The 23,132-nt window shown below is 54.6% G+C and overlaps 1 protein-coding gene across 1 annotated transcript in view; it reads left to right on the top strand.

The window, feature by feature from the left end:
• KANSL1 (KAT8 regulatory NSL complex subunit 1) overlaps positions 1 to 23,132 on the top strand; it is a 52,691-nt gene that overhangs the window by 29,119 nt on the left and 440 nt on the right. The window contains 12 exon segments of the mRNA XM_042809202.1: positions 4,407 to 4,548; positions 7,314 to 7,418; positions 12,001 to 12,116; positions 13,177 to 13,372; positions 14,934 to 15,099; positions 17,750 to 17,935; positions 18,234 to 18,395; positions 18,703 to 18,854; positions 20,833 to 20,951; positions 21,208 to 21,265; positions 21,427 to 21,539; positions 22,831 to 23,074. Coding sequence (XP_042665136.1) covers positions 4,407 to 4,548; positions 7,314 to 7,418; positions 12,001 to 12,116; positions 13,177 to 13,372; positions 14,934 to 15,099; positions 17,750 to 17,935; positions 18,234 to 18,395; positions 18,703 to 18,854; positions 20,833 to 20,951; positions 21,208 to 21,265; positions 21,427 to 21,539; positions 22,831 to 23,074 — 1,759 coding nt within the window.

The following is a 23,132-nucleotide window of genomic DNA, read 5'->3' as shown; positions in this document are numbered from 1 at the left end:
GCCAGCACATGGCAGTGACTCAGCACCACCAGCACTGTGCTGAGTCACTGCACACCACTGCTGGCTCTGGGAGGTGCTGAGCTCTGAGATGGGACCAGAACATCTCATCTTCAGCACACAGCCAGCCATCCGGAGGGACAGCGTGCTGGGGATGCTCTGCTGGGGATGCTGTGCTTTCAGGTGCTGACAGCGTTCTCTGTGGCTCAGAACCAAAATGAGAAGCACCCGTGGGTGATGTGCAGGGGGTTCCTCCGAATCGCAGCTGAACAAAGCAGTGATGATTTTCAGTTTCCTGGAGAGGAGCTGAGCGCAGTGTTTGTCCCGTTGGTGTGGACATCCTGCACGGGGCATTCCATTTTAAAGGATGACTTCAAGGGATGATTTGGTGCTTAATTTTCCAAGAAACACTTTTTCTGCTAGGAAGGGATTTAGGGAGAAAAAGTGCCACAGGAGAGCGGCATGGGGCAGAGGTTTGGCTTGGAGCCCCGCTGTGGAGCACGAGCTGCAGTGGCAGTGCTGCTGGCTGCAGCACAAGAGCTCTGGGTTCTGCCATCGTGACCACAGGCTGTGCAGCCCTGTCCCAGCATCATCCCTGTGCAGGAGTTCAGGCATCATGTAGTGACTTGCCTAGGCCACTTGGCCTCTTTTTTCCTCTCTTCTTTTTTTTTTTTCCTTTTTAATGAGCAGCGATGCCAAAACAAACCTTTCATATCCTGAGCGATGGCTGCTGTGCAGGCTTTGCACGGCTGCTGCTCACAGGGAGGGCATTGAGCTGCGCTTGGAGCATTGCAAACCACACGTGGCCCTGAGCAGCGTGGGGCATGGCTGGGTGCAGGGATGGGTTGGATGGAACTGAGCAGCACTGTGCACAGAGGAGCCCATCAGCATCTGTGGGTTCCATCCGCAGGGTGGGGGCAGCTCAGCCGAATGAACCGTTCATGTTGGCTCCTTGGCAGGCAGCGGTGTTGTCATCAGCTGACGAGATTGTTCTCCAGAGCTCGTGGGGTTTCTCTTCCTCTCTTGGAGCCGTCATAGGAGAGAAAAAGAAGGCTGCAGGGTGACCTCATTGCAGCCCTTCAGTACCTAAAGGGAGCCTACAAACAGGAGGGGAATCAACTCTTTGAAAGGGGAGACAACAGTAGGACAAGGGGAAATGGTTTGAAGAAGGGAGGGAAGATTGAGGTTGGATGTCAGGGGGAAGTTCTTTGCTATGAGAGTGGTGAGGTGCTGGAACAGCTGCCCAGAGAGGCTGTGATGCCCCGTCCATCCCTGGAGGTGTTCAAGGCCAGGTTGGATGGGGCCCTGGGCAGCCTGGGCTGGTGTGAAATGTGGAGGTTGGTGGCCCTGCGTGTGGCAGGGGGTTGGAGCTTCGTGATCCTTGAGGTCCCTTCCAACCCTGGCCATTCTGTGATGCTGTGAAAGCACTGGGCAGTTTAACTCTGTCTGCCCACAGAGCTCACAGTGTGCAGCAGAGCAGCGGCCCTGCAGAGCAGGGGGTCGCAAACAGCAGCTGAGCTGGGTGTGTTTCCTTCAGCAGCTGAAGATGGGGAGAATTGAAAAAGTTGGATTTGTGTCATCTGAATTGCACGTGAGCGGAGCGCATGGCTTTTTATCCACCTTCTCCCAGTGAGCTTTGGAGATATTGGCAGTGTTTCACCTCGCTGTCAGGACTGGCATTGGAACATCTCAAAAAGCAAGGAGAAAAAGAGGATGGGAAACCACTGCTTCAAATAAGAGTTGGTGTAATTGTGAGATTTCTGTTGGCATCTTGTTAGAGAGCAGTCATTGTGCCTGCATGGACACGAAGCGGTGCGTTGTGTTCGTGCTGCCAGCCTTTGCCCCGGGGCTGCTGCCCGGTGGTAGGTAACACACGTGCAGAATTAATATGGATAATTGGCCCTTTAATAGAGCTGAGTGTCATATTTGAAACTGCTTTTGTGGTCTGTTGCATCCTCACTGGGATCTCAGGTGGCCATGGGAGCCCAGTCCTGACGTGCCTCATTTGCTTGCTGCTGGTACAGCAAGGTTTGGGCTTGGACTGTGGGTTCCCACAGTCGTGTAGGGATGATCCCTGCTGATCTTCACCCTGCAGCCTTGTTTGAGTGCATCAGCTTGGTTTCAGCTCGTATAGGTGGCAGCCGTGTTCCGGAGTGCTTATCTACACAGAGCTTGCACAGCCCTGCAGCACCCGGCTGCTGAGCATGCAGGACCCAGCGCGGCTCACACTGCTGGAATGCACGGACTGAGGTGCTGCTGTGTTCACAGCAGGGCTCTGTGTACATTACCTGTTCAAAGGATAACTCCATCAGAGCACACACCCCTTCCTGAAGCAGCCAGAACTCACCTGGGGTTCAGTCCCTCCCCATGCTGCAGCGGGCTGCTGTGCTCAGAAGGCAGTGCTTCGAATGCTTTGTGCATTGGGAAGGACTCAGACCCATCCCAAGGACGTGCACTGATGTCACGTGGGAGTTTTTTTTCCCCCCTGCCTTTCTCCAGTCGTATTTAACTGCTGCTCTTCCTCCTGTGCTGCATGCACCATCCGGGCACGTGCTGTGCCCTAGCACAGGGCAGGTGCTGCCAGCTCAGCAGGTGAGATCAACCCTTCCATCAGCATCATTTGGAAGTCTGCGATGCTTAAAAAGAGGGGATCAGCTTCCCCTGCCCTGGCAGCAGGTGTGGGGCTGCAGTTCTGCTTTGCAAAGTGTTTGGAGAGATGAAAATGAAAGGTTTTACACTTTTATTTGTGTGATCCAAATGAGTGCTGTTTAACAGAGTGGGCCGGTGCTGTTCAACACACTCAGGTGCTCTGTAAGCTGGCAGAGGGAAGCAAAGGGAAGGCAGAGGTTTGGGAGCTCTCAGCAGCTTTCTGCCTTCCTGCTGCACTGTTCTTGGTCCCCAGAGAGCAATGGAAAGGCTGCAGAGCTCTGGTGTAGCGTCCAAAGCTTGGGGAGGGCTGATGTTGGGTTTGACCTGCGGCTGGTGGAGTCAAATTGCCTTCAGCTTGTGCAACAGGAGTATGGAAGAAGTCAATTCCTGGAGAAATAATGTGCTCTGGAAAGGCTTGTGCTGAGCCAAGCGCAGCAGGGGGCTCTTCATATGGTGAAATATGCCAGAGAGAAGAGCTCAGGCTGGTGGAGGTCTTCGTGAGGCTGGGGAAGCCTGCAGGCTGCTGCAGCGATTGCTTATGGTGGTGGAAATGTGCCTTCATCTGCTGGCACCAAACTGGAGGTGCTGTGCAGGGCACAGGCAGTGGGAATCAGTGGGTTCTGCTTGCACCATGCAGGCACCGTGCTCTGCATCAGAAGCGCTGCAGGGGGATGAGAGGAGGAGAAAAGGGAATTGTTTTGTTCCTGAGTTCTGAAGTGCTGTGCAGTGCTGCATTTGCACGTGCACGCTGCTGCTGCTGCCTGTGTTGTGGTCTGTGCTTCCTGGGTAGTCTGAGCACTTGTCCAACAAATCAGATGCTCAGGTTGTGTTTCTGTAATACAAGGCTTTCTAACGCAGGAGAGCAGAGCTGTGGATTTACACACACATTACTCTTTGTGTTCCCATCTGCCCTGCAGTTTGGTGACAGTTTGGTGAGGTGCTTTGTAACAGCTGACCATAAAATGCCATGGTGCGATCCACACAACAGCAAAAGCACATTTATGTTCCTGCTGGGCCACGTTTGGTGCTTGCAGCAGAGAGAAAGCAGGTAGGAAGTCAGCTGAGGGCTGCAGTGTGTGGGTTCCCCGGGCACCCACATGTTTGTGTGCTCTCACCTTCACTTCCCAGCCATGCAGATCAGAGGTGCAGCTCACTCAGTAGTATCTGATGGTTTTTCCTAGCTTCTTTGTTTGCTGGGTCAAGCCACCTGATGCAGAAATGATTTGCTGCTGCTTGCTTTCCTTTGCAACAGCTCCTTGCAGGGCGACAGCTTTTGCAAGGCACTGTGAGCTCTCCAAACATGGGTGCATTGTGAAGCTCACCCCAGTGTGGCCACGTGCTCCGTGCTGGTGTCAGGCTGTATTTCATGACCAGTGGCTCCTTACAAACATGGTGCAGTTTGGGAAGGAGGGCAGAGGGGTTTTGTTCCCTTCAGAACCTGCAGAAGTGGGTCTGGCTGCAGCCAGGTGGGACCAGAGCTGCTGGTTCAGCTGAGCGTGGAGTAAAACCTTAACGCTCACATAGGCAGAACTTCAATCATTGGGTACCCAAAGTTGTTTTCCTGTTGCTCTGCAGAGGCATGGCTTTTACAGCACGTCTGTGGCCGGGCTGGTAGTCATTAGCAGTGGCTAGATGGTATCAGTCGTGCCATTCGCCGTGTCGCTTTTGATCTGGCTGTCAGTTCTGCTCGGTTTTCTGTGGGCTGTGTAATTAAAGTCACACTCAGAATCATCCCCCCCTTCCCCTGTCTGTTTTTCCAGGAGACGAAGGGCAGAGTGGAGATGGGCAGCAGACCGTGCAGCCATCGTCAGTCGCTGGAATTGGCTCCAAGCCCACGTCTCAGACCTGGAATACCGAATCCGGCAGCAGACGGATATTTACAAGCAGATCAGAGCCAATAAGGTGAGCGCTGTTGGGACCTTTCTGCCTCCTGATGGTTCTCTTCCCATGCAGTGGGGAAGCTGCATGCAAAGCACCACGTGTTTTATGCCCTGCCTGCAGCTCAAGCAGTGTACTGCACAGCTGTGGGTGGCGGGGAGGCTGTTGGGCATGGGCTGAGTGCAGTCCTGTTCCACGGTGACACAAAGAGCAGCTCCTCAATTAAAAGCCTCTCTCTGGGTGCCGATCAGGAATTGCTTTTGCGTGTGTGCTGCACTCCTCCATCGCTCCACTCTTTCTTTCTCTTTGGGAATACCTGAAGATGGGGCTGAGGAACAGCTCGATGAGAGACCTCCTGGGGAGGGAATGGGGCTGTGGAGGAAGCCATCTGCGGATGCTGCCTGATGGCACAGGCTTAAAGCTGAAACAGTAAAAAAAAAAAAGACTACAAGTGCTGACCTTTATGGCAGGAATTTTGTTTTCAAACTTGCTCTCAGAGTGGGGGAGAGCAGAGAAGGGATGAGGCAGGAATGGTTATCAGGACTTGTTCAGGCGTGCGTGTCTGAATGTCAGCCCTCGGAGGGAGGAATGCTGAGGTTGTGGCAGGCAGGATCCTGGTGCTGCATCCATTTACAGACCCTCAGGAATTCAGTCCAGCAGGCTCCCTCCCCGAGATTTATGGTGTTCTGGTGATGGCTGCAATGGGAAGAAGGGCACAGGCAGGGGAGGAAGGCTGTAGGCCTTTATGCAGCTATGTAGAAGAACAGGTTAAATGGTGAGTGAGGACTGTAAAGAGCAGAGGGGAGAGCATGGCTGTCTGGGTGGAATACAGCATCAGGAGGAGAGAAGGCAGCCTGTGGGAAGCGGGTGTGACATCCATGAATGACCCAGCATCAGAAGGATCCTTCCACCTTGCAGATCCTGCAGGATGGTTGGGAAGCACAAAACCCCAAATGGCCCAGAATTTATTTGCTAAAAGTTAAGGAGTGGCAGAAAGGAGCAAACTCAGCTGATGAAGGAGGAGATGCGATGCTTTCAGCAGGTCCTGGCAGCTTGGCCCATGGAATGGCCTCACTGTGGCTACACGTGTTGCATGTTTCATCTAAGGTTGCAGTCTCTTGGTTTGAAGGGAGAAGATGACAGTGCTGTGTCAAAGTTAAAAGGTACATCAGATTTCAGATGCTCGGATCTGGCAGTGGCTGTCCTGCCTGAAAGCAAACAGCAGCAAACAGCCACCATCCTGGCAGGGCTGCAGATCACCTCTTCATCGTGCTGCTGGCATTGAGCTCAAGGGTGCTTGGAAGGTGTGCTCTGGTTTTGTCAGTGGGGTAAGACATGCAGCAGGTAGAGAAGGCGAGAGCATGAATACACACTTCAGTAGTGCAAAGGACCTTTTGGAATGGGCTTCAGTTCCAGCTGTATGAGGGCAGTCGTTGAAGAATGAGGAGACAGGTTGGTTTCTTCATCAACAGAACTCAGCTTTGGTTTCTTTGGCCGAATATAAGGAGGTTAAAATACAGCCTCTGGAGGTGTTCAGAGTCACAGGAGCGCTGATAGCAGAGGGATGTGCTGCAGCTTCCTTGCTTTCTGTTCTGTGTTCAGACCCAGTTCCTCACTGTCCATGCAGGGTGGCTGAGCTGTGCTGCAGCTCACCTGGGGGTGGCTCTGGGAGCAGCACTGGGATGCAGTGGTTTTCCTAGGGGCACTTTTCAGGTGTTTAATTGATCTTAGGCTTCCAGCCTCCTCATCTCCTGAACACCCTTCTTGGATCTCGGAAAACTACAGGAAACAGTCATTCTGTTTATCCAGAAGCTGGCTGCTTGCTCATTGCTGGTTGGAGGCCATGTACAGTTGTATTTAGTTTATGAATGATCTGTTTTTAAAGCAGTTATCTCTGGAGGATGAGCTACCAGCATTTTATTGGAAAAGCCACAGATCTCATGTATGGAAGATGGTGTGAAGGCATGGGATGATCCTTATGGGAGGTGGGATTGGTCCCATCCATGGTTTTGGTCAACCATTGCGTGCAGGACTTTGGTTTTGTGGCCTACAGGTTCTCCCAGCTGCACACTGCATGCTGCCTCGTTATGGTGCAGCTCAGATCAGGTGCAGTTATCATGGTTTTGTTACACTTTGTGTTGCTGAGAGAGGAAATAGTCCAAGCTTCACTTGGAGTGAAGCGCAGACAGGACAGAGTGTGTTGACCCAGACAAATCAGTGCTGTGCCACCAGGCTTTGCCCCACCAGCTTTCCAGCTTTGTTTATCAGCACTTATTTTCTTTCTTACTCAATTTTCTGTGTATGACTTTGAAAAATCTGCCCCGAGTTACGATTCTGACCGGGTGATTTTTGGCACCTGCTCAACCTGCTTTGCTCGGAGCTGCAGCAGGTTGCACTGCGCGCTGTTCCAGCAGCCTCTTCCCTCTCTTTGTTACAGCAAAGCATTGCTCTGCTCTGCTGGGGCTCCAAGAGGAGAGCACACAGAGCAGGGAAGGATGGGATGCTGCGGCTGCCCAGGGTGGCCCTTCTGCCTGGGGCAGCAGTGGGTGCTCATGGGCTGCAATGTGTGAGCTGGCTTCAGCTGCCTCCGAGTTCAGCTTCGGTGTCAGGGAACTCCGGGCAGCGAGGGATTCGGTTTGGCATCGCGTCTGAAGAATGCTGTGGCAATGCAGGCCTCTCTGCGCTGTGGTTTTCATGTTTGTTTTCTTCCCAAGGCCGATGGATGCGCCGTTGCCCTGCTGGGTCTGAAGGAGCCGCATTTAATCCACGCTCTGTTCCATCTCTTCCAGGGGCTGATTGTCCTCGGTGAAGCAGCACCCCCTGACCCCGCAGCGGATGATGCATCCCGTCCTGTTAGCGCTGATGTGAAGGCGGAGCCCGGCGCAGAGCGGCTGGTGAGTGCAGCAGTGCGTGGAGCACGGCCCTCCTACCCCCACCCCAATGGGATTTGTCCTTTGGGAATGCCAACCCGCTGCTCTCCCCTCCCGGTTTACTTTGGGGTTAATAAATGATACGATTTAAACACCTTTTAGCACGGAGTTCCTTGGGGTACCTTTGTAATATGCATTAGCATTTTACGAAGCTTAAAAATCCTAACTAATCCTTTCCCTCCAGCAAAAGCACCTCAAACTGAGAGCAGCACAATTAGCAAGTGCTTCTGAAGATGTGACTATTAATATCTGCCTGAGCTTTCCCCCTTAGAAAGGGAACTAATGATTTCAGTGAGATGCTCTGGAAGCGATGCTGAGCGCCAGGTATTTATTATTTAATGCAGAAATGTAGGGCACGGAGCAGAGGCGGTTCGGGATGGCTGTGATTACTTTTGATCCTGAGGGACACATGGATGTACTACAGCAGAGGGCTCTGAAGCCATGGTGTGGGATGGGGGGCACAGACCAGGATGCTGCTGGCCTTTCTGGGCCTTTCTGGGCACACTGCTGGCTCACGTGCAGCCAACACCCCCAGGTCCTTTTTCTCCGTGCAGCTTTCCAGTCGCTCTGCCCCAAACCTGCTGCTCTGCCCCAAGCCCATCCAGCATGGGCTTGGAGATGGATGGGCTTGGAGATCCCTTCCAACCCAGTCATTCCATGATTCTGCGCTCAGAATTCAGTGCAGATGATACAGAGAGAAAGCTTAACTGAAAACATCCGTATTATCGAACTTGGAGTGTTTTCTCCTCTCCCTGAGCAGCCTGTCAGGAGCGATAATAGCAAATACTGTGAGCTCTGTGATTCGCAGTGGACCACAAGGGGTTATTCCAAGTGAGTGTAATAAAACATCTCCTCGCTTGACGTGGCTTCGAGATGCATGTTTGGAGCCGAGGTCTTTAATTAGCAGATTAGCTCAGCCCAAACCTCTCGGCGTGGTGCAGAGCAGGAGGGTTTCATGCAGGACTGGGATCAGAGCAGAGCCACGGGGCTGGCACAGCATTACGCAGCGTCTGCCTTCGAGCTGAGATGTCCGTCTGTCACCCCCCTCCTCCCCATCCATGCTTTAACCCCAAAAGCTCTCAGTGAATAATAAACAGCTGCTGGGACAGCGTGCTCCGATCCTCTGCAGGAATAGCTTGCACCAAGGCATTGGCTGCTGCTGGGAGCTGACCTGTACATAGGCTGATAACGGGGATGAATAATCAGATTGCAGGGTTAGGACGAAAATTTCCGTTCTTATCTAAGTCAGGATGTTTATCTGATGGCACTGGTCTGTTTTCAACCTGGAAATGTGCAGATGGAAGAGCTGTGTCCCTTCTGGCTTTGTCCCTACGCATTCTGGATGCTTGCCATACACTTGGGCATCATCTCTGTATGTATAGGATAGAAAATGTCTATGAATTTGGTGCATAGGAGAGAAGGCTTGCTTGGCCACTGCTGTCTGGTTTTGCTGCTCACAGCCATCTTGCTGCTGTTGCTCATTTCCTGCTTGCTCCTTTTTCTCATCCCTTTCACTGGGACAGAGGCTCTTCAGACAGATTTTTATTACTACAGCCCCAGTGCTGCACAGATCCCATCTCTTGCAGGTCTTGGGGGTAACAGCAGCACAAAAGAGAGTCTTGGAATGGCTGGGTTGGAAGGGACCTTAAAGATGGTGTGGTTCCAAGCCTTGCCTTGGGCTGGGCTGCCAAATCACAGAACACCCCAAATTGGAAGGGACCCATAAAGGATCATGGAGTCCAACTCTTAATAAATAGCTGCTGAGCAGTAAGGAGCAGCGTGTGTGCAGAGCCAGCACAGTTACTGTCAAGTAGGTAGAAGTAGCTGGTGCTTGGCACCTTCTTCGAGCTGCTTCTGCCTTGCTGTACGTCTCCTCCTGAAGCAAACCTCCACTTCTCCCTGCTGTGCACGTGGCTGCCTGCTCTGCATCAGACTGGAGGTGTGAGCAGAGCAGCTGCCCTCGGGCACCCATCCCTGGGGGGCTGTGCCTGGTCAGTCTTGCTCATAGGGGTGGGGTGTTGAGTCACAGCCTCGATCTGCTCACAGCCCAGAGACCATTCCTGTTGCATTAGGCTATCTCTCAGGCTGGAAAGCTGCTTATCGTTTTGGAACTCTTCCCGCTGCTTAGAATGAGATTCTTCTGTTGTTTTTAAGCTGGGAGAGGTCTGCAGGGCAGAATAAGGGGAGGCAGTGCCTCCTGTCCCATTCCCAGCCCTTCACCTTCGGGTCTCATCCTCTCCTGAAAAGCTCCTTTGGCCGATGGGAGTCTGGGCTGTGTGTGCTGGGGCTCTGGTTGGTGTGCAGGATGTGGCTGAGGGTCCTGGGAGGAATTAATGCTGCTGGCAGTGAGGGGCAAGGCTTTGCAGATCATGTCAGGAGATGCCTGCTCTCTGCTTTGGGAGATGTGGGAGGTGAATAACATTTTTGCCTGAAGATGGAAATGACATGAAGCAGTTCTTGTTGTCTGTTCATTGCTGCTCTCTCTAGTGGGGAGAAGCACCAGAAATTTTTAGTGACAGGTAAGAGATGCTGATGCAGTGTCTTGGTAGGATGTTGCCATGCTCCAGGGGTTTTTGTCTGCAATAGGTGAAGATCTGAGCCTGCGTTTCAGGGCACATGGGGGACATTGCTGGGGTGGAGTCACAACAGCCCACCTGGAGGAGTAGTGCTGTGGGTGCTCTGTGCTCCTGGACTCAAATGCAGCCAGAAGCCCATGGCTCTCCCACGCGCCCCAGGTGTCCTGAAGGCTTTGGTGGCCTCCAGGCTTGGAAGCAGAGGAGCTCAGACTGGAGCACCGTGGTGTTGGAGCTCTGCCCTGTGAGCTGCAGAGCTCAGCTCTTGGAGTCACCCTGCTCCATAGGAGCCCCCCATTCAGGTACACCCCGACGTGGTGCGATAGGACCGGCCTGGGATGGTGCTGATAAAGGGATCGATGCTTTCCAGCCCCTCTGCTGCGTGTTCCTATCTCAAAAAAAAACCCAACAACCCAGAGGCCGCTCTGGATGAGAAGTTCCTCCTTTAAGGCCTTTCCTGGAGGAGAGAATAAACACCACGTTTCCAAAGAGCTGATGAGTCACACGGTGCCCTCCCACCCCGTGCCTCCAGCAGAGGCTGTGGGTGCTGCCTGGGGCTCACCAGCCCTCAGCCAGAGGGCACAGCTCAGCCTGCAGCTGCAGGCACGGGGCTCCCAGTTGTGCCCAGGGCAGCCCAACGGCCTTGCATCCAGACAGGTGAAACCTCTTATTACTAGAAGCATAGGAAAACCTGCAAAGTTCCTCAGACAGGCAGCGGGCAGAAGTTCCCTGCTGTCACAGCGGGCTCTTCGCTGGCTGAGTCAGGTCCCTGCTATGCTGGCTGCAACCCTGCGCTGCCGTAGCTCAGTGCCGGTCCTTCTTTGAGCTGAAGAGCCATTGCAGGGGACGTGTTAATAGAAGAGGGGCTGATGCTGCTGGGAAGGAGAGCAGGGTGAGCAGGGGGCTGGTCAGACGTGGGGATTGATCAGTCAGTCCTTTTCTTTTGTCTTTTTTTTATTAGGCACTTGAAATGCACCACCGCCCTTTGCGTGCGCAGAGGGGGAAACCCAGCTAGAGAGAGACTGGCAGAGAGTGCAGGAAGTGCTGCAAGAAAAAATGACGTTTAACCCTGGGGGAGGGGAGGAGAGTGTCTGAGAGCAAAAGGAGCTGCACGGAGGTGCCCGGGGCAGCAGCTTGCTGCACTGTGCTGGCACCAGCTCCATGAGAGCAGCGATGCTACAGGCAGGGCTGCAAAGCCAGCATCTGCTGACAAGCAGTGTGGCAGCCCCCTGTTTCCCCTGCTGCTGCGAGTGGGGCTTCTGCCTTGCTCAGTATTTCCGTGCTGCAGTCGTGCAGGAGCTGCTGCTCATTGAGGTCAGGAGGGTTTGTCTGCTTTTCACACCCCAGGCAGAAGGAGAGGTGTGTGTCTTGCGCTTTGTTCCTACTTGCTTTCTTCAGACAACAAGGTGTTTCCAGCGCTGTGTGCATCAGACAGTTCTGGTTTTATGGAGTTGGCCTCTTCAGGCCCTAAAGCCACAGCCTGTGTGCATTCTAATTGGGAAGATCTTGAGAAGTGCTGCTCGGGCTGTGTGTGCACAGGTATTTGGTTAAAGCACAAACTCAGTTCTGCAGGCCTGTTCCCCTCGCCCCCCACCTTCCCTGCAGCACTGGTTGGGGCTGCAGCACAATGCCAGCCCTGGGAAGCAGCCCATGAGCTGTGCAGATGGTGAGGAGCTTTTCTTTTTGCACTGAGTCCTCCGGTGAGCCTTCCTGCTCTGCAGTGGTTGCCCAAGGGGAGTTGTTCCTCACGTTGGGAGTGCTGTCATGCACCCGTCCTCCTGCTGGAGCTGCTCCCTCCCAAGTCCTTACCTCTCTGTCTCTTATTGCACACCATCTTCTGGAACCTTGTCTCAGAGTTCTGCAAGGAAGCCTGAGCAACAGTGCAGAATCCTCAGCTGGAAACTGGGATAAGAAAACTGTGGCTGTTTCGGATTTCCAAACATGAATGCATCATTTCTCTCCTCCTTCCCTAGAGCGTTCCTGGATCCCAGCCCTTGGACAGCTTGGGTCTTTCTGCTGCAAGTACTCCTGAGTCCCATCCCACCAAGCCCTGTGGAGCACCAAGACCCGTCAATGGAGTTATCAACACGTAAGCTGCTTCCCCAGTGCAGATAGAGCTCCATTTTTAGGGTTGCAACCCAAGCCTGTAATGTGCTGTTAGTAACTGGGTGGGTGATGGTATGAATGGTTTCTTTTTTGGAAATAAAGTAATAATTCAGTAGTGAATCGTGCTTGGAAGCAGTGTTGGAGGAGATCTCTTGCTTGAGGTTTTGTGCAGCATTGTTTTTCTGAAAATGGAATTGAACAGAGCTGTGTTTACATGGACAGGCCCTGCAGGCAGTGAGCATGTTCAAAACTGTTTCTTTATGGGTATTTTTAATACATTTGCAAATGGTGTGATCCAGAGATTAGATTTACCTGCTTGCAGGTATTCTGCAGAAAGATCTGCAAACCATTGGCCTGCTTTTCTGGAGGTACAGAGGACCCCACATCCCATCGATTCCATCGGGAACGAGGTTCTCTGCCTTGTTTCTCCAGGTTGCCTTTGCTAAGAAACTCTCAAAGGGCAGGAATACAAACAAGCAAAAGCAATTCTCCTGTGCTGGAGGTGACGTCAGGGTTGAACTATGTGGTGCTTGGAGGTTCTGGCAGTGGCTGCAGAAACACATGCAGTGCACCTTGGGCAGGACGGTGCAGTGTGGGCACACTGAAATACCCACAGACCTGCTCATGCCTACAGCTGGAGCACTGCAGGCCGTGGCACAGCCCTCTGTGTGCCTGTAGCCTTTCAGTGACAGGGCATCACGCCACGGGGCTTTGAATGTTTTGCATTTTTAGATGTGAAACCCTTGTAAAACAGGCATGGAAAGGCTCTGTGGATGTGGAGTTGTGCTGGTATTTAGTTGGTGGCGTCATGCATCGGTGCCACAGCAGGGCAGGGATGCTGCATGTGGGCAGCAAGGTGAAGGTTAGCATTGCACTGGTTGGTGTCACTGCTGGGAGGTGTTGGGGGGGTGGTTCCCAGTGTTGATCAGAAGTTTGCATCTCAGCTTAAGGCTTCAGTCTCAGCTTAAGGCTTCAGTCTCAGCTTAAGGCTTGACCCTGCCTGCAGCACCGGGCAGTGACGCTCTCCTCCTTGTTCTCTTCAGTCTTCAGCCTGGCCTGGCAGAACACGCTCAGGGAGATGGCCAGGAAGCTGAGGAGCTCTTGCATAAAAAGCAGAGGATGAATGTGGTCCCTTCAGCTTCAGATGGGACGTGTGTGGCCGCCCGCACGCGCCCGGTGCTCAGCTGTAAGAAGCGACGGCTGGTCCGACCCAGCAGCATCATGCCCCTGTCCAAAAAGGTGAGTCTGCTCCCTTGTGCTTTTCTCTGCTTTGCTCCTCTGCGTAGCACCAGCTCTGCACCAGAGGAGCTCCGCAGCCGATCGTTGGTCCGTTCTGCTTTGCACGAGGAGATCTCCCTTCTTTGGGAGTGTTTGTGGTCACAGCGAGGGGAGGAGGAGGGGGAGGAGGAGCAGCCCAGCGGGGCTCGAGGGGCTGTGGGAGAAGTAAAGGAGAAACAAAGAAGCTCTTAATTGGCTGAAGGTTTCTGTTAGCTGCCATCAGTGCTGGATTCTGACACGGGGTTTTCTTTTCAGAATCCAGCTGTTCTAAGGTAAGCTCCAGGCCAGGTGGTTCAGCCTGGTAAAATGGGAGCAGCTGAGTGAAGCAGTGAACAGTCAGGTGTAGGAAACAGTACAGGAATGAACAGGGGCCCATTATTAACGTGTTGCTTTGTGCTCCTCCCCATCTTCCCCTGTCCATACGCAGGATTCAGTTCAGCAGAAACAGAGTTTATTCTCTGAGCATCCTATGTGAGGACAAAGCATGCTTCATCCTTCTTAACTTCCTTTAGGAGTGCCATAAGCTGTCAGTTGGAGAATAGATGCTCTGAAATTGAGGCAATAAGGACGGGGTTTTTTGTGCGTGCAGCTCTTAGGATTGCAGAACCAAGGATGGCACAAATCCACTTACTTGTATTTGAGTCAGAAGTGTTTCAAGTCAAACTTAATTACCACAAAGTTTCAGGGTTTCTCGCTCTGTGGGGGATAGGGTTTAAAGAAGCTCAGAAGGAAGCATTCTGCTGAGCAAAACAGATTCTTGGCCAGCTGAGTTGGCTTAAAAGTGGGCATAATCAGTTCACTGGGGGTATTTCTGTGCTTTTACCCTCACTGAGCAGTGCTTGGTTCATTTTCCATCACTTCTCTCATTCCAGCTCTCTCCTCCAAGCTGCTTGCAGCCCTTCCCAGTTGTACTGCTATTTGCTAAGGCTTTAGGATATTATCTCTTCCATCATTCAAGTCATTAGTGGAAATTATCTGAATAATACCAGACTCAACAGACTTCACAGGATCTGATCTGACGGATCCTTTCATTTCAGTGGGGCTTCATCGGTTGCTGACTGTTTCACATCCAGTTGTGCATCTGCACCACCGTGGCTTTATGTAGAGGAGGTTTATGTGAAGTCTGTGCATCTGTGAACTGAAGGTCCCTCCTGGTTCAGGGACCAAGACTGAAAACCTCTCCTCCTCACTCCATGAGGACATCCCTGAAGGTGTCAGCTCTTGGCATGGTGGTGGTTCCCTGGCTTGTCTGAACTAGAAGAAGGTGTTTTTCCTCTCTGACAACAGAATCGTGCTGTCTCATGGTTTTATAAATGAGGTTTTCAGCCTAGATAAACACTTTTAATCAAATCTGGGAGATGCTGTGTGCGGGCAAGTAGTTGTTCTCAGCTGTGTGTATGCGAGCTCCAGACTGAATCAACAGGTTTGCTGCAAGGTGTTACAGAGAATCAGGGCTGATTGGACGGGGCAGCGTGCAAAAAGAGCCCCGTGGGATGCTGAAGGTCTCTGTCCCCCTGCCCAGGTCCATCGGAACAGCCTGGCTCGGTGCAGCTGTGACGTGAGCCCCTCGTGTGCTCTGTGTGGTGCCCGCAGCTCCGCGCCGCTGGACATGCAGTACGACGCGCCGCTGCTGGAGCGCCTGTCCCAGCTGGACTCCTGCATCCACCCCGTTCTGTCCTTCCCAGATGGTGAGCACGGCAAAGCAGGGCTGGGGGGGGGGGGGGGGGGGGGGGGGGTCACACTGGGCGCTGCCGTGGGGCTGTGTGGGGCGCGAGGAGCCGTGCAGCCTTCATCCCGCAGTGCTGGGTGCAGTGAAGACCAAGCTCTTCGTCTGCACCTGGTTTTAGGAGCAGAGCATTTATTGCAGCAGAAGGCAGAGCGTTGGCTGGGGCCTGAGAGTCCGTGCTGGGACTGGTGTGAGTGTCGTAGAGCCATAGGATAACCTGAGCTGGGTGGGACCATAAGGATCCTTGCATCCAACTCCGTCACCGTCCAAACGTCAGACCGTGGTGATCGGTGCTCACAGACCTCAGCAGAGCTTTTTTACCTGCATGAAACCACTTGTGGACTGGTGGAAGTTGCAGGACGTTTCTTTGACCTTGTTTGGTGTTGTCCGTGATCTGGGGTGGCTCAGAGGGTACAGGAGGAAGGGATGTTCCCATTAGGCTGCTGCTGCTCTGACCAAAACCTATGGCTGCGTGAGCTGCTATCCACCCATCATCGTTTCCCTCTGACTGCAGCAAACAGGAGTGCAGATGAAGAGTGGGCGCTCTTGCAGGAGAGCTGGGATGTCAGTAGGCCAGGGCAGAGGTTTCCCTGGGGCAGGGGATGGCTGCTGGGAGGGGTGGAGTTCTGCTGTTTGTGCTTGGGTTGGGTTAAAGCCTTGGGCCCATGTGCACAGATGGAAAATCCAGCTCTGCACAGACTTTGTGCAGCAGTGCGGAGTGCACGGCGTGGCTGGGAGCAGGCTTTAACCCTCTCCCAAAGCTCTCTGTCCCCTCTCTCTTCTCCTTTTTCTGCTTGCTGTGATCTCTAGCTGGGAGTTTGGGGATGATGTAATAACCTTGGTGGAAGGATGTGAGCTGTGCTGGGCTCGGTGCTGTTGCCATCTGCCGGCCCTTGGAAGCTCTGCACCGTGGCTGTGACCATCGCAAGGGCAGCACAGTTTGTTTGCCTTTTGCCTTTGTGTTTTCACCTCCTTTCAGCCTGGCCCGTCCTTCCACAGACGTGCCAGGGAATGAACTTCCAGGAAGAGGCAGGAGATGAGCAAAGAGGCTGTGTTCTCCTTGGTGCCATCCTCAGGGACTGCTCTGAGCCCTCCCTCCCCACTGGGATCTGTCCCTGCAGATCATCAGTGCTTGAAGAACTGCTCTCACACTTTGCTGCCCAAACGGTTGGGGCTCAGTGAGAGCTTTAACACCACAGTCTTCTAAACCCTGCTGCCCTGGCTTTTTGCTGAGCATCAGGTTCCCCTGTCAGTGACCGCAGCCTGCAGCCCTGTTTGCCTGTCCTGGGGCTTTCCAGCCTCTGGAATGGGTGGGAAAGGATTCCCATCTCAGCTGCTGAGATTGCCAGCAGGGCTCCCATCCCTTCATGCTGCCCTCTGAGGTCAGACAAGTCCTCAGGCAAAGCCTGCAGTTCCCAAATGCCACAGCAGCTCCGAATTGCGCTGCTGGCCCCTCTGCAGGGCTGGCAGCTCAGCTCCTCGTGTGGGCTCTGGGAAGGTTCCTCTCTGCTCAGGGTCACTTCAGAGTCCCTGCGAAAACACCGTGTGAGATCTGGGGGAGGGACAGTGCTGCTGGGGGAGTTTGCTGGAGCAGCTGATGGTTTTTAGAGCTGACAGCATAGCCTGTCTTCACAAGAAAAGCATCAAATAACCCCACTGGTGTTCTGCCCTTCAGCCGAGGTCAGGAGAGCACATTTGTGTGGGATTGAGGTGGAACAAAGCTTGAGGAACGTGGGCCAAAGGAGCGTGTGCCCCTCTGCAGTGTGCAGCGTGGTCTGAAAAGGCAGCATGGGCAGGGCTGAGCACTCTGGGTGCAGCTGGGAGCCTGGGAGCGCACTGGGGGGACTGTGCTTCCATGGGCCCTGAAGTGTGCTTGTTTGGAGCACCCTTGGTTCCATGGCAGATGCCCTGCCAGGCAGATGAATTTCACACTTGGCTTCTGGCCTGACCCGAAATGCAGGAGTTAAGCTGAATGTCTCTTTTCCAGTCTGTACTCCTGTAGGTTTGATGAGCTGAGATATCCCAGTGCCTTGGAAGTCAGATCACAGATAGCAGAATGGAGTCACGTGCCTTTTATTCTCCTGCCAGGATATACCTGGGTGTGAACTGTGTGTTACTGTGCTTCTCTCAAAGAGCTTCAGGTTGGAAATGCTGGATCCTCACACGGCAGCTTCTTCAGAATCACAGCATGGCCAGGGTTGGAAGGGACCTCAAGGATCTGAATCTCCAACCCCCTGCCACATGCAGGGCCACCAACCTCCACATTTCACACCAGCCCAGGCTGCCCAGGGCCCCATCCAACCTGGCCTTGAACACCTGCAGGGATGGACGGGGCATCACAGCCTCTCTGGGCAGCTGTTCCAGCACCTCACCACTCTCATAGTAAAAGAACTTCCCCCGACATCCAACCTCAGTCTTCTCTCCCTCAACTTCAAGCCATTTCCCCTTGTCCTGCTGTTATCTCCCATTCTGAACACATAGGCAAACCTGGCTGTGCAACGACAGCCCTCTGTTTTTTGGGGCAGTTCTTGCTGGGGGTTGGGAGGTGATGATGGAACCGCAGCTTCCTGGTGCACCTGGATTCATGCACTGCTTTTGCTTTCCCTCTGCAGACGTGCCGACCAGCCTGCACTTCCAGAGCATGTTGAAATCCCAGTGGCAGAACAAACCCTACGAGAAAATGAAAGCTCCCAAAAAGCTCTCGCTGAAGCACAGAGCCCCCATGCCCACCAGCAGCCTGACCGACCCAGCTCGCAAGGACCGCCACAAGCTGGTGAACTCCTTCTTCACCGCAGCCAGTAAGTTCCCCCAGCCCTGCCGTGTGCAGAATTGCTCCCCTGCTGTTGGTAACCCCAAAGCAGTGCGATCCGGGAGGAGAGAGGAGGATGGAGAGCCTTCAAGTGGAGCCTTGGGGGCCGAAGGGGTTTGTGTGCAGCCGCTCCCGGCTGCGGGACCCCCTTTGCCCAGTGCCAGGCCGTGCCCACGCAGAGCTCTGCCCGTTGGTGCCGCAGCATCGCAGCGCCGGCGCCTTCTGTGCCCGCAGAAAGAGAGGTGAAAACAGGCGTTTCATGGCTCTTTCTCTGTTCCCCTCCTCAGAGCGCTCACAGCACAAAACCCAGGCAGACAAGGCGCACAGGCTGCCTTTAGACGATTTTATGGCCGTGTCCAAGGCCGAGGGAGCGCCTGAGCGCTCGCTTGTCCAGCCTCCCGCCCATGACAAAAAGCGATTGCGCGACTGCTCATCTGAGAGGAGTGAAGGTAGGCTCCCACGGCCAGGGCTCTCGGGGGGAGCTTGGGCTTTGCTGCTCATCAGCCTCTCTCCCCCTCGGAGGAGAGGGAACGCACTGCTTGTGGGCCTCCTCACCGCCTGTGTGCTCCGACTGCTGCTCCCTGCAGGCCCTGAGAGCCGTCTGCAGTCAGAAAACGCTTCTCTTTCCTGCAGGGTGCACCTCAGCATTGGCCATTTCTGGCAGAGATGGTCCTTTTCTCCCCTCCTTCCTGCCCCCCACCCTTTTGTTTTTAATGCTAACGTGGCTCTTTGTTTTTTCCTCCCTTCCCCACGCAGTGCTGAAGCATCATGCGGACGTCGGTGGCCCGAGCTACTTGGCAGCAGCTGCGACCCACGCACCTCACAGCCCCATAGCACGGCAGCTGTCCGCCTCCTCGGAGGGCTCTGCTCCCACCAGCACGAGCTCCCAGGGCACCTCCAGCACGGCTGTAAGTATTGGTGTCTGTCTGGAGAGCTGCTGAGCTCAGCTCTGTGCTCCCCAGCCTCTGGAGCTGAGGACTCGGTGTTGCCTTGCTGGTAGTGGAGTTGTTGGCTCTCCTTCTGCTCTGGCTTCGGGTCTGCCGTGCTCCTGGCTGTGCACAGAGCTGACAGGTTTGCTGTCAGTTCAGTAAGTGCTGGTAAATGGTCCTGTTCCCAGTAGTCCGCTGGCTTTGCTCCACGTCCGGATTTTGGTTACTGAATTTGTCAGGGGATGCCAGGAAACGGAGTAGAAGAGCTGAGCACCGGCAGTGTAGAGCTGCTGACACAACAACAGCTCCTGCTCTGGGATTCTTCCCCTTCCTGGCCTTTTCTCCATGTGCTGGGCTGTAAATCGGGCTGAGGATGGGACTCAGCTGTCATTGTACTTGTTGTTCAGCAGTTGCTTGGCTCATACTGTGTGCTGAGACAAGCTCAGCCTCCCAGAAAGGATGACAGCATTTGGAACCTTTGTGGAGCTGTGTCTGAAAGCCACCAGCAAGCAGGGCCCAGCTCCCTCCTGCTCTGTTCAGCTCTGAACTGTGTGTCCCAGGAAAGTTCCTGGCCTCTGTGTGGCGCAGCCCATGCTGGGGATGCAGGGTTTGGGGGCTCAGAGCACAAGATGTGCCTCGGTCCTTGCTCTGAGCTCTCAGGCTGCCACCTCCAGCCGGGTTCTTTCCCAGAACAGTTTGCTGTTGCATCATCAGCTGTGTTGTCAGTGAGGTGGGTTGTAAGGCTCAGAGGGGCTGAGACTCCAACCAGCAGCAGCAGCTTCGTGGAATGAGCCAGGTGTTCTGCAGACAAGGACGCTCCTCCTCAGCAGCCAGAGCATGTCAAGATGAAATCTGTTCGTGCTTCCTGCACTTGATCTTCCTTTCTGCTCCTTTTGCCACTCTTCCCTGTGCCCGTCCTGAACAGCAGGGTTACAGCGTGGTGCTGGGCAGCATCGCTGGCAGCTCCTTTCCTGGATGCTGGTTTTTAGCACCTGGCTTCTTCCAGCCCCAGAAGCCAGCTGTGCTGAGGTGTGGGTGTTGTGCACGGGGCTGTCAGGCAGGGCAAGGTTTGGGTCTGGTTTTGGTGGTTTTGCAGAACCTCCCAATGTGCACAGCTTTGCTGCAACTTTGGGGATTCCTTTGGGGAGGTGGAGGGAGCTGCTTTGAGCTGAGAGGCGTGTGCATGAGAGGAGCTGCAGCTTCCTGCACTGTGACTCGCTGTGCTTTTGCATTTTGCCTGCGGCTGCCCAGCAGGTTTTGCTTCAGAAATGATGGTCCCTATTGCATGCTGCCAGTTCTACCAAAGCCAATACAAATCCGATTGGGAAAGCTGAGCAACGTCCCATCACATAGTGCAGGTTGAGCTCGGGGTGTAATGCAGGAACATGGCTGTTCTGGGACATGAAAGCACCAGTTAAGGTTTCGGAAGGGGAGAAGCCCTGCAGGAGCTTCCCACTGTCAGCTTCACCCATGGGGACAGCAGTGGTGGGCTGAGAGCCTGGAGCATCCCGTGTCTGTGCTGCAGTGCTGCTCTCGTGGCTCAGTGGAGGTTTGGGGACAGACAGGCAGGAGAGCACCCAGCTTCAACCCAGATGGATAAGCTGAGTGTGCAGCTTATTTCTGGCTTGGAAAACCTGTCCTGGTTAAAGTGGCTGCGGATGGAAGCTGTTAGGTTCTAGAGCAGCTGTCACAAGCCGAGATGAGCTGCTGGTCCCAGCCCTGTGCTGACCCAATCGGAGCTGTGCTGAGGGCCCCACTGCCATTTCACACAGGGAACTGAGCTCTGTGGGGCTCTTGGGGCTCTTCTCTCCCCTTTCAGAGCTGTTCCCATGGGGGAGGCCTTCCAGCAGGCAGTAGTGAACTCAGTTCCAGCCCAGATCTCTTGATCCTTTGTCAGTGGCTTACCATAGCAAAGCCTCCGACCCTTTCTCATGTTGTTCTTGTCTTCCCGTTGCAGCAGCCGAGGAGGAGGAGAGGAGAAAGTTCATTTGATATTAACAACATTGTCATCCCGATGTCTGTCGCTGCCACAACTCGCGTGGAGAAGCTGCAGTACAAGGAGATCCTGACACCCAGGTCTGTGCCCAGCTTTGGCTCGGGGCTCTGCTCCGGGGGCTGCAGCTGTTGGGGAGGAATGGGGCTCTGGGAGCCTCCCAGCCCTCACGCTGAAGCAGACTTTGGGAGTGAGATGGCTCTGATGGCACCGTGGGGGGGTTGGGGGACAGATGTGGCTGTGTGGCTTAATGCCCAGCCTGCCTGTGTTGCTTGTTGTGTCTTCCTCCAACGATGGGGCTGCGCTGTGACCGACTGCACTCTGATGTTGTGTTTGCAGCTGGCGTGAGGTGGACATCGGCGCCCTGAAAGTCAGCCCTGATGAAGACAACGAGGAGGTGAGAGCTGCCCTGTTTCCCATTGAGGTGATGCTGGGTTTGGAGGCAGTGGGGGAAGCACCCTCTGGACATCACCAATTCATTTTACTGGAAAAACTGCACACAGTCGTGCGTTCGACGTGAAAAGCCCCCGCCTGAGCCCTGTGCCATTGCTCCCACAGATCGAGGACTTGTCTGATTCGGCCTTTGCTGCTCGGCACAGCAAGTGTGAAGAGATGGAGCGAGCCCGGTGGCTTTGGAGCACGAGTGTGCCCCCACAGCGGCGGGGCAGCAGGTACAGCAGCACGGCTCTGCTTCTGTCCGTTACCCACGGGTCCTTCCTTTCCTCCCATCACTCAGCACTGAGTTCTGCTGCAGTGTCTTCTCACGAGTGGGTGTCTAAAACAGCGCGCGTTTCAGCTGTCCTCATCTGACAGAGCTGTGTGATGAGATTCACTCTTTTCAGTTTGGTTTCTGATGCCTTGGTTTGGATCTGCTGCGCTCTTGCTGATGGCTTGCAGCTGCATGCAGCCACGCAGCGCTCTTCTCACTGCAGCTGTGGTTGCAGCAGGGTGGCTCCGTCTGGTTGTGCTGCAGTGCAGGCAGGGCTGAAGTTCACATTGGCTCTGGCTGTGGTGTGAGTGCTTCCAGGGCTGGAGGCTCCCTGCCCCGCAGTGTGCAGAGCCCTGGGAGGAGGTCTGGCACTGCCATCTGCTTTCCATGCAGCTCCCACCTTCACCTCGGGCAGAAGAGCTCCTCCTGCTTCCCCCAGTCGTCCCAGTAGCTCCCAGTGACTCCTCCTTGGCCACCAGCGTGTTCCCAGTCTGGGCCCCCAGCAGGGATGGAGCTGTAGGCGCTGCTGCTTCTCAGCCCTGCCTGGGCCACGTGGAGCTGCTGAGCTCAGCTTCCCTTAGTTCTCCTCTGCAGTGCTGTAGCAGATCTGAGCATCTCATGGTCTTTTGCCCTACGGAACCAAACGGATTTCTTTTATTCCTGGAGCAGCTTCTCCTTCACCTTGGTGCTGTTTCCATGTCGCCCGCAGCGTTGCAGCTCTTTGCTTAGCACAGCTCATCCAGGTTTCTGTGTTCCAGTGAACATTTTAGCCCAGGTAGATTTTGGAATACAATCCTTAGCAGTCCTCGATGGCTGCTTGCAGCTGGAATTCGCCTTGAAAAGATGCGTGCAGACATGGGTGTGACTTCAGTGCTTCTTTATGGCTCTCTTCTCATGGCTTACATCTGAAGCCTGGCGCTTTGCGGCGCTCCTCCCCCCGCAGCTGTCGGTGCTTCTGTGTCACTGCTTCCCTCCGTTGGCTCTCAGTGTCACACGGAGGGGCTGATTTCACACTGTGATGTCACAGCCGCTCCTGGCGGTGCTGGTGGCGTGGATGTTGGGATGCGTTTCCTCTGGGGAGCTGCAGGATGGATGTGGGCTCGGGGGGGGGTTCAGTGTGAGCTGTGCTCCAGCCCCTGCACTGTGTGCACTGTGCCAGCCCTGCAGGTGCAACTGGGGGGGGGCGTTGGGGGGAGACACAGTGATCTGGGGTAATGGAGCCGAGCCGAACCTCGTGTCCGTTTCTCCCTCAGGTCCTACAGATCGACGGACGGACGGACAACCCCCCAGCTGGGGACCCCCTCCACCCCCCAGCCAGCATCCCCGGACGTGGGCAGCTTCCATTCCCACTCGGAGCCGTCCCACACCCACTCCCCGCGCAGCCCCATCAGCCCCGAACTGCTCTCGGCTCCCCTCACTCCCCTGTCCCGCGATTCCCTGCGGCTCCTGCCCAGCGAGGACACGCGCTGCTCCACTCCCGAGGCTCTGGACGAGCAGGTGGGTGTGGGCAGGGGGCTGCGGGCAGGGGGCTGCAGGCAGGGGTCTGAGGGCAGGG

This window comes from Centrocercus urophasianus, unplaced genomic scaffold (assembly GCF_019232065.1).
Source record: "Centrocercus urophasianus isolate 14NV4802_14NV808 unplaced genomic scaffold, USGS_Curo_1.0 seq_1112, whole genome shotgun sequence".
Lineage (NCBI taxonomy): Eukaryota > Metazoa > Chordata > Aves > Galliformes > Phasianidae > Centrocercus > Centrocercus urophasianus.
The sequence above is the reverse complement of the archived record's forward strand: the minus strand, read 5'-3'. Positions and strand labels throughout refer to the sequence as shown.